Source organism: Nannospalax galili, unplaced genomic scaffold, assembly GCF_000622305.1.
Source record: "Nannospalax galili isolate Female #2095 unplaced genomic scaffold, S.galili_v1.0 scaffold604, whole genome shotgun sequence".
Lineage (NCBI taxonomy): Eukaryota > Metazoa > Chordata > Mammalia > Rodentia > Spalacidae > Nannospalax > Nannospalax galili.
In genome coordinates, this window is record NW_008350472.1 from 234,245 (window position 1) to 245,066 (window position 10,822).

The 10,822-nt window shown below is 36.6% G+C and overlaps 1 protein-coding gene across 1 annotated transcript in view; it reads left to right on the plus strand.

Annotated features, from left to right (window-relative positions):
- Fmn2 (formin 2) overlaps nucleotides 1-10,822 on the plus strand; it is a 396,698-nt gene that overhangs the window by 67,200 nt on the left and 318,676 nt on the right. Inside the window, exon 3 of the mRNA XM_008847787.3 lies at nucleotides 4,324-4,471. Within this exon, the coding sequence (XP_008846009.1) occupies nucleotides 4,324-4,471 (148 nt within the window). The remainder of the gene's footprint in view (nucleotides 1-4,323; nucleotides 4,472-10,822) is intronic.

Below are 10,822 nucleotides of genomic sequence, written 5' to 3' on the forward strand. Positions count from 1 at the left end.
TAATTGACCTAAGATTATTGCTGCGTCATTTGTCACGAACCACTTCTTCAGGTGACTGATGACCATTCTTTTATTCTGTCGGGTCCACAGGCTTTATGAATTGCTTGGGCACTCTTATGTGAGCCTCTGTGTTTCTATGTGCAGAGTCTTCTAATGCTGAAATATGTAGTGATGTTGGGATAATGTTCTTTTCTAGTTTTTCTAATTCTGACTTGTTAAACTAGTTATAAGTATTCTTTCCTTTTTGACTTTTCTTGGTAGGAATTACAGTGACCATATTGGTTCTTAAAACATTTGGTAGAATTTAGCATTGAAACCATCAGGTTCTAGGCTTCTCTTTGATGGAAGATTTCTTGTTACTGATTCTCAGCATCCATTCAACTTATCTGTTTCTTTATGGTTTTCATTTCGTCAGGAATTTTACGTTTGTGCTAGGTCAGAACATATCTTAGCATGTTGTTTTCAATAAAATATAATGATTCTTTGTATTTTCTGTGGTGATAGCTATGTTTTCCTTTTCGTCTCTAATTTTATTTGAGTTTTCTCTTTCTCTTAGCTTAGGTGTAGCTTTTGTTTGGTCAATTGTGTTTGTTTTTGAAAAACAAGCTTTTCACATTATCTGAACCATATACACAAACACAACCACAATTTATTTCTTTACATATTTTTAGTGTGTGTGTGTGTGTGTGTGTGTGTGTGTGTGTGTGTGCGTGTTTGTGTACACATGTGGGTGACATACACATGCCCATGCTATGGCGCACGTGGATTTCAGAGGAGAACTTGTGGCAGTTTTCTCCTTTCACTTTGTGGGTTCCCAGGGATCAAACCCAGATTGCAAACTTGGTAGCATGTGCTTTTCCCTGCTGAGCCAACTTGCCAGCTCTTATCTACCTCATCTATATGTGGATTTCCAATTTTCCTTGTATAATTTATTGAAAAGATTGTACCCCAGGCTTATATTTACTCTATATGTATACCCATATATGAAATATACCTGTCTTGATATGTACAGAGTATATATTTATACACATATATTTTTCCTACTGATTCTGTATTATGTTTGCTTTAGTTTTTATTGTTTCTTGAGATGCATGGAGACATTTTAGAAGTAGACATTGACTGCTGTAGATTACCCTCGTTATTTCTTTTACTCTATTCCATAGGTTTTGATTTATTGTGTTTTCATTTTATCATTTTGTTATGTGTTTTATTCACTTATCATTTTATTTGTGTGTATGTGTGTGTGTTCTTGTGTGTGTGTGTGTGTGTGTGTGTTCGTGCACATGTCACATAGTATATGGTACATGTGGAGGTGGATTTGGGGCACTGAACTCGGGTTGTCAGGCTTGGAGGCATGTGTCTTTATCCACTGAGCTATTTCACCAGCCCTATTTTGTTTTTATTTTATCTGTTTCAAGACATTTTTCATTTTCATTTTTTATTTCTTCCTTACTGCATTTATTGTTAAAGAGAAAGTTAATTTTTTCTTTTGTATTTGTGTGGTTTCTAAAATTTATCATTACTGATTTCTAGCTTTGTTGTAAGTAGAAAAGAAGATAATTGAAGTTTTTAAAATTTGCTGAGACTTGTTTTGTAACCATCATATGGTCTTTTCTGGAGAATATCCCCTAGAATGATGAAAACAATTAGTATTCTGAAGCTGCTGGGTAGAACTTTCTATGCATATCCACTAGGTCCATTTGGGCTGAGTCCAGTTTAACCCTACTGTTCTGTGCTAATTTCTTCTCTGGACTGTCTGTCTGTTGATGGGATTATTGTGTTAAAGTTCTGTAATATTATTGAATTAGAAACTGTCTCTCTCTTTAGTTGTTAATTACTTCTCTCTGTCTCTCTCTGTCTCTCTGTCTCTCTCTCTCTGTCTCTCTCTCTCTCTCTCTCTCTCTCTATATATATATATATATATATATATATATAATTCCGCTGTGCTATTGGGTAAACATAGATGTGTAATTACTTTTTCTTGCTTCATTGATACATTTGTTATTTATTATATAGTCATCTTCCTTGTTCTCTTTCACTACCTTTAGTTTAGTCTCTTGTGGAAGTAGAGCTGCTCCTGTCTTTTGGGTTCTGTTTTCATTGAGTATCTTATTCCAACCTTCACTTTCAGTCTGTGTCCTTACAGACAAAGTAGATTTCCATAAACAACATGTAGGTGGATCCTGCATTTTATCTGTCTGAATTTTTTGTCCTTTAAAAGTACTTTCAGTTACTGAATCTCTTCATTTTTTCACTGCAGACTTTTATATGTTGCTGTTTAATTCACTAACTTTCATTAATACTTGACCACCACAGCTTTTACTGACTGTGCATCTACTGTCATATTTAAGAAAGTCAGTGACATGAAGCTTTTATCTTATGTTTCCTTTAAGAGTTTTATAGTTTTAGATCAATCTTATATTTTGATCTTTGGTGTAAGGATTTCTGGTTTTTAACTGAAAGTAAATCTTAAATATCATTCTGTTGACACAGAGAATTTCATTAAACCTATAATATTAATGTGTACATGAGTCCATAAGGCACTCCTGTGGGGTCAGAGCATGTCAGCTTGCTCCCTCAGTAGCTTCTTGGCCACACCTTGAATGAAGAGTCCTGTGATACAGAAACAAAGGAGGTAGAGTTCTGGGGCTGATTGTTGGTCACAGGCAAGGAGCCATCCTTAACTAGTGGCTGGGTACGGCACTGTCAGAGTCCCAGTGGTGTCTCATCCTGACTCTTAACTTTTTCCAAGTCTGAGGATGTTCGTTCATGTATTAGTTACTGTACTGACAGAGAATTCCTTTGAGCTTCTCCAGTGAGAGATCATATTTACCATTTGTCATATTAACTAAATAAGCCACTAATTTAATCAGTGAAAAACTGTTTTAGATGTTCAGTGTGCTGAACTGTTACACTTCTCATGTTATCAAATTATATGTAACTGAAAGAGAGAGGTATAAAAAGATGAAGTGCTCAGCCAGATCTCGTGTGTGATACCTTCTGATGTGTTTCTCACTGATCCCATGTAGTCTCGTTGATCCCAGCAGATGTAGTGATTGAACATCAAGTTGAAACTCTTTCACCTTCCTGTTAAATATTTTTTTTTGAAGTGGGGTCTCCTATGTAGTCCAGGCAGGCCTCAAACTCACAGAGATTCATTTGCCTCTGCCTCCTGAATGTTGGGATTAAAAGGCATGTATCTTTTGATACTGAAGACTTCTTTATAGATTCTTCATTTATTAAATAAATTAAAAAATACGCCATCTATCTATGAGTGAACTCATTTACTTCATTGTATAATCAAGTTGTTAATTATGATTTTTTGTGGTTTTTATTAATCTCTATTATGCTTTTTGTTTTTGTTGATGTTGATCAAAAGACGTTAGGGCAAGCATCCCTAAGCAAAAAAGAAATCTAGACATGCATATATTGGACATATGTATCCTAATGTGGTTGATCATGTTATTATTCTGAAATCTTAATGATCAGTTTTCTGAAGTATTTCTAAGTCTTCAAAAGAGACATTCAGTTTGTGTCCTGTCACTAGTGCATGCATGAGCCTTCTCATTCTGTCTGGGTTATCCTGGACCACTAGAAAACCGTTTTTTCCAGTCATAAGATTCCTATATAATTTTCTTTTTATTCTTGGTAGGTTCATTTACTTTTTTATTGTAAACAGTTTCCAACCTGGACCCAAGAGAAGTTGGTTCTCTGAGCCTTTTGCTATTGAAGGCAAGAGGCAAGGGAGCTATTACTGTCCTCATTGTGCCCATGCACAGATTATGTTCTCACTTCCCCACACGTTTATAAACACTTCCTAAAGAGACATCCTTTCAGTGTGATGATGTATACCTGTAGTTGCAACTTCTGTGGAAACTGAGACAAGAGTTTACTTGAACCTATGAGATCAATGTTATACTGGGATGTAGAGAGAGACCTTGTCTGCAAAACCAAAATCAAAATAAACTCAGTGAAAACAGGCAAAGACAGAGACATCATATTCAAATGAGTTAAAGAGGTGAGGTCAGTGTCTCACATTATTAAAGTCAGGCTTATATATAATGTCTCATCCATATAAGAAAAGACTTGTATTTTACTATGGATAAGAACTTGAGATAAGGATGGCAACAAAATGAAATGGGAGTCTGAAAAAATGAGTACCATATGGTTCAATACTGAGTGATGTAAGATGCTGTTTTAATGCTTTATATGTGTATGCATATCTGTGTGGTTTTTCATAAATTGAATTTGAAACATAGCAATTGAGGCTGATTTTTATGATTGGATTGATAATATTTCCATTTAAATAATTTTTAAATATAGCAAGATCAACTTTATACCTGGGCTGCAGTTAGCCAACCCACACATTCGATGGATTACAACGAGGGGCAATTTCCCAGGAGAGCACCGCCCACGTGGCCACTTTCCAGACTTCCCGATGAAGAGCAGAGTCCCAAGGATGTTGACACAGGTAAGATATGAAACTAAAGCTCTGTGAAGTTATGTGACATAATGTGTAATCGCAATGCTTGCTGGGTAGTACGCCTCCACTTTTCTTATGGGCATTTAAAAATTATCATCTGCAGGTAACCCTATTAAAATCAGTGAGGATGTTGGGACATTGAAGGTGCTTATGCCCATATTCAAAGTTGACTACTTGGAATGTAGGCGAATAGGATACTGGGATTCGCCAGTAATTTCTGTGCTGACTGAAGTTTGAGAACCACTACCTATAGACATCCAGCTGAAGCCACCACCAGGTTGAGGCGCCACATGCTTCGGGGTTAGGAGAGCCCTATAGTGACATTCTGTTTTCTTCAAAGGATGGGGCCTCTTCCCTCTGAACTTCTTCATGAATAACTTTCTTTAATTCGATTTTTTTAACCTGTTGAGACAATGGGGAGATGAAAACAGGGATGCAGATTTTAGTAAATCTCACTTTTAAAAAACGTATAGTATTCAGACATAATGTATTTTTATCCCTTTTTATTTTTCCCTTTCTTTTCTCTTTATTGCCTTAAACTAGATTTATCTTTTATTTGTTGGGAAGATAATATGATTTTAGTATCAGTGTTAATAGGAGGATCTGGAATGACCATTACCAAACAGAATCAAGGTTCTGTGGGGCTAACCAATAATAAGTATCTCCCGACATAGGAGTGAAAGGAAAACTGAGCAGCATCATTTCTATTTAGATATCTCTCCATACCAGATTCTTTTAAATGATAGCGTGAGTTTCGGAGTTGAGAATTGTGGCCACCTGCATAGTCTAAGAGAAAGCATGATAACCATGACAGCTTAATTTGGACCTGCTGTGAATAAGCATCATATAAGACTGTGAATCTGGGGCTCTTCACTACATCAGCTTTGTAATCATAGGCAGATTTCCAAACAACTGCATTGAAATGCTAATGAGAGTATCATCCACTTCATAGTGCAGTTGTGAGTAAGTATTATGTAACTCCATGCAGAACACTGGTGTGCAGAATGGAGCCCAGGATTAATGGAAGTGTTTGCTCCTGTAATTTCTGTTACCATTAAAGTTATTTCATGTCACTATCTTCTTGATGAATTTTCTTTAAAAACAACAACCCAATGTCAACAGTTTACCAGACTTCTGCCCAAACTTTTGCATAGTGAACCCAACTTCTTGTTTTTATCCAAGTATCTTGGGTAATAGTCATTTCTTTTCTCTAGCAGGCACCAAATGGGATTCTATGCAGGATTCTGAATTTCACTTTTTATTAATTAATTGTTTTGAGATGGGGTCTTGTTATGACACACTTCTGGCCCAGAACTCACTATGTACACCAGGCTGACCTCACAGATAACCACCTGCCTCTTCTGTTGTGTCTAAAGTATACCACTATGCCCATCCATCCCTTTATAAATGTCCTGTGTTTGGAAAATTTGCTTAACATTCACTAGATGAAATATGAACCATAAAGTAAACCACAAGTGAAAGTATATACCGAATTTGTTCCATGTAAGATTCTGTGTCTCAGAACACTAATGTAGAACATTTGATATGAGATCCAGTTAGACTTCCTTGAATCAAAGATCTACAAAGATGAGGTTTAACATGATAGCATCTATAGATAAAACAACTGAGTAGAAATACTTTTAGTTTTAAAACGAAAGCACTCAAGTATAGACGCTTTGATCCTGTTATATGTGGTATCATATTTACATTAAAATGGTATTGGTTTGAAATTCATAAGCACAGATGTAGTACAACTAAGCAATTTCAGGGCCCTTTTGAATAATAGTTTTTAATCCTATGTCTGCATCACTGATTGACATGATATTTTATTTTTTTTCTACTGTGTGTTTCTCACCTTTTTTGATCAAAACACATATATCATGCATAACATTTTGGGACACTTAAAAATTATAAAACTTTGTTACCCTTTACATATGCTGAAGGAATACTTGCAGGAGAATGGATTGAAAATGATCACCTGAACTTTAGTTTGATGAAAATGCTAGTAAGCTCATGGCAGGGAGTTGGAAATTCAGCTTTTCTTCCTTGTTTGATATAGCTTTTAAAATGAAGAGCCAGTAATTTTTAAAACAATAACTTTTCTCCTTTTAAAATATGCATTCATGAAGAGGATGACAGAGGTAAGTAGAAAATAATTTAAATGAGCAATTTGTTTTTCTTCAATTGATCTGTTCTCTACCCCAATAACCATACCATTCTTTTGTACAAAGTAAACTAAAGTTTTCCTGGACTTTTCTCCCTCTCACTCCCTGACATTCATTTGGAAAGACAGTTACAGGGAACCTTGTCATTTGCAAGGAATCATACCACCTTCTCTCCTCTTGTCAGTCAATTGTAGAGTGAGAGATCAGTATCACTGAAAACCCCTATAGACTAATTTTATATCAATTGCAGATTTTGAAAATAGGATTATTATTGTTTTAAACTATTTATGTATACCTAGTAAAGTTACAAACTATCGTGTAGTGACATCAGGGTTAAAATAGTTAAGTGCAACATGTAGCTCCTTTCAGTTTTAAAGATAATGGCTTTTGTTTATCTTTGTGAAGAAGATAGTCTTGCAAGTCCATCTTTGAAAACCAAGATATTTTCTTGGGCATCTTTTTTTTCCACTTCTTTAAAAATGCTTAGCAGAATAAAAAGATGTTTTATTTCTCTAAAGGATAAGGTTGTCTTGCAGGTTCAGATTGTAATTGCTTATATCAGTGTACTTTTTCTCAATGTCTGTTATGCCTCAATAAAGATGTTTCTTCATCAAAAAAAAAGATGACTAATGATTTACATATCCAGCAAATTCAGATTTATGATCCTGCCTCTTCTGAAATTTTTAAAGTACATTACTTGTTCCATGGTCATTACTGTAAATGAATCTCCCCTCACTTCATCTGTCTGCCAAAATACTGGCATTACTTTATATGAATTTTCAGAGCCCAAGATGAAGTCTTGATGCCCCTTTTCATCCGTGAAAGGCCCTAAGTAACTTTGAATCTTCTGCTTCATTTCTGTTTCTTGTGTTTGTGTTGGAAATCTCCACAAATGGGCCTAATATGTATAAACATACCTTGTGACGTGTGCAGAAAGCATCATAAAATCACTAATTTTGGCTGGAAAAGGAGTTAGGGTATGGTGTGCTCCATTGCTGTTGGTAATGGAAGCATGTTAGCATGAAAACTTTCTGTACCTTATCTTGCCTTCCCATCTCTCTTTTCATTCCCCTTTAGTCACTGTTATGTTTTCTTCCATAGTTCACTTAAATATTTCTCTTTTTTTTTTTTGCCAATTTTCTATTCTAAAGTTGGCCATTAATGCTATAGTGGTTAGTTTTCATCATTTTAAAATGTATTTTAAAATAGAATTTGGCTCAGTGTTGTAGGTGTTATAGCTGTTTGCTTTTTCTTGTATAAGTGGCACTGGGGAGTGAGTCCTGAAGACAAAACTGCTGACTATGAAGTTTCCTAAATAAAAGTGGAAGAAATATCCATGCAAGTAGATATGCAAATTAAGACACAGAAATCGAAGAAGCATGAAAACTCAAGGCAATGTCGTATTTCCAAAAGATTATAGCTCCTCAATCACTGAAACCAAAGATATTGAAATTCCAGACAATTCAAAGGTTCACTTTTAAAAATGATCAATAAATTCAAAACTGATAAAAATAAACAGATGAATGACCTAAAGAAAATCAATCCCTGGCCTCAATAAGGAAGTTTGCAATTCAGAAGAGAAAGTTAAGAATGTGAATGAGGAATTAAGTAAGGAATTGAGATTTTTTAAAGCAAACAAAGAAAATAAAAAGACAAAAGAAATGTTAGAAATAAAAAAATTCAGTAAATCAAACAGAAGTCACAGTGGAATGCATTACTAATACTCAAGATCAATCAAAACAAAGAATATCATGGGAGAAAGAAAGGGTTAAGAAATTACTATATTCAAAAAATCAGTTAAAAAAAAGAGTTGCAGTGACTTTCAAGAACTCTGAGGCATGAGAGAGACACCCAACTTAAAAGTTCATAGACTAGAATGAGCTGAGATTAAAATCAATGGCTGTGGAAAACATATTCAATGAAATTGTATCCCTCAAATTCCCCAAATCTAGAGCAAGAAATGGATGTCCAAGCACAACAGGCATTTAGAATCCCATACAGAGACATGGTTAGAAAAGAGTTGTCTACAACACATCACTAATAAAACGCCATGACTGCAGAACAAAGAAACAGTATTATAAGCAGCAGCACAAGATGTCCAACTCACAATGGCAAACCCATTAGAACAGCTAAATATCAGGAAAGAATTAAATGGTGCGTTCAAGCCCTGAAAATAAATAACTGCCAACCAAGATTATTATATTCTATAAGAGTTTAAAAATCAGTGTAAAGATAAAGACCTTCTAAGATAATAAAAATTAAATGTAATTCATGGCCACTAAGCTAGCATTGCAGAAAATATAAGATATATGAAGGAGTGCTGCACAGAGCACAAAGAAAGGCATTCCAAAGCACAGAGCTCAGGAAATAATGAACTGCAGGAACAAATGGATGAGCAAAGGCTGAAAAATCAATTTTCCAAACTCATTTAAACATCCAAACTCTAATGTGAGTAGGCAAGAAAGGAAAGAACAAACATATCATAATCAACCAAGAAACAGTCAATATAATTATAAGAATCAGCAAACCCTTATCAATAAAACCCCTAAATGTAAATAGTCTTAGTTTTCCGACTAAAAGATAGAAAAGGCTGTTTGGATTTAAAACAAACAAACAAACAAACAAACAAACAAACTCCAACTCCTTTTGGTTAACAGAAACAAACTTTACTGATAAAGACACACAGAAATGGAAGTTAAAAGGATGGAAACATCTACAAACATGTGCAATGAAAACTAACAGAAGTAGAAATTCTCATGCCTGATGAAGTGGACTTGAAGTCAATATGAGTCACAAGAAATGAAGAAGGTAACTACATAGTAGTGAAAGGAATATTCTATCAAAAAGATAAAATAAAGTTGTGAGCTTTGGTGCCCCAATTTTCATAAAAGAAACATTAAGAGGCCAGAGGGAGTCAAAGATAATATTCAAGTTTTACTTTAACACTCCAATATCATCAATAGAATGGTGCTCTACACAAAATGTCAAAAAAGAAATAAATTGCATCATAGATCAAATGGCCTTGACAACTAACTTTTAAGTATTCCATCTGACAGCTGAAGAATATTCATTCTTCTCAGAATTTCATGAAATTTTATCCACAGTTTATTACACTTCAGTATATAAGCACAAATCACAACAAATAAAAATAATGGAAATAAGGTATTATGTGCTTTCTGCTTGTAATAAAACTAGAAACCAACTGCAAGAGAAAATTTGAATACCAATGCATGAAGATGGAATAATATACTCTTCAATGATCAGAGAACCTTTGAAGAAATCAAGGAGAAATTTTAAAAATTTCCTAGACCCTCCTGGCCTGCTCTCCTGCCCTTAGGCCTCTCTTGGGGTAAGTCTATCGTGCAGCCCTCCATGCCTTGACTCCCCCAGCCACGTTCACCCTTCCATCTCCCCTGCTGTTCTCTGCTCCTAGCTTGGGCCCTGTGCCATTCCTAGTCTTGGGGCCCCAGACACCTGGGGAGCCAGTGCTGCTTCCTGATCCTTTTCACCCGGACTGGCTTGGTGCCTTCCTTGGGCCCCAGGAGCACTGCCTCTGGACGCGACCCCACCCTCACCTCTCTCTGCTTCCCTGGACCTGCACCACCGGCTAACACTCCTGGCCTGCTCTCCTATCCTCAGGCCTCTTGGGGTGGGTCTATCACAGAGCCCTCTGCGCCTTGACTCCCCCGGCCTCATGCACCCTTCCATCTTCCCGCTGTTCTCTGCTCCTGGTTTGGGCCCTGTGCCATTCCTAGTCTTGGGGCCCCAGACACCTGGGGAGCCAGTGCTGCTTCCTGATCCTTTTCACCCAGACCGGCTTGGTGCCTTCGTTGGGCCCCAGGAGCACTGCCTTTGGACCCGCCCTGCCCTCACCTCCCTCTACTTCCATGGTCCTGAAACACCCGCCAGCCTCTATCTGGGGCTGACAGCCTCTTTCTGGGACTCCAAGGCTTACCTTTCCTCTCCCTGATCCTTTGGATCCAGTACAACCCAGCTACTCAATCCACTCCCTGGAAAATCTTGGGGCTTATTCCCACCCCATCTGCCTTTGCATCCATGCGTGGCACGGCCACGGCCAGGATCTCAGGTCAGTCCAACACCCAAGTTCCTGAGGCCAAAATTATTCTTAGAAGATTCCAGACCTAAGGAGAAAGTCTGATAACTTCTGACCTAC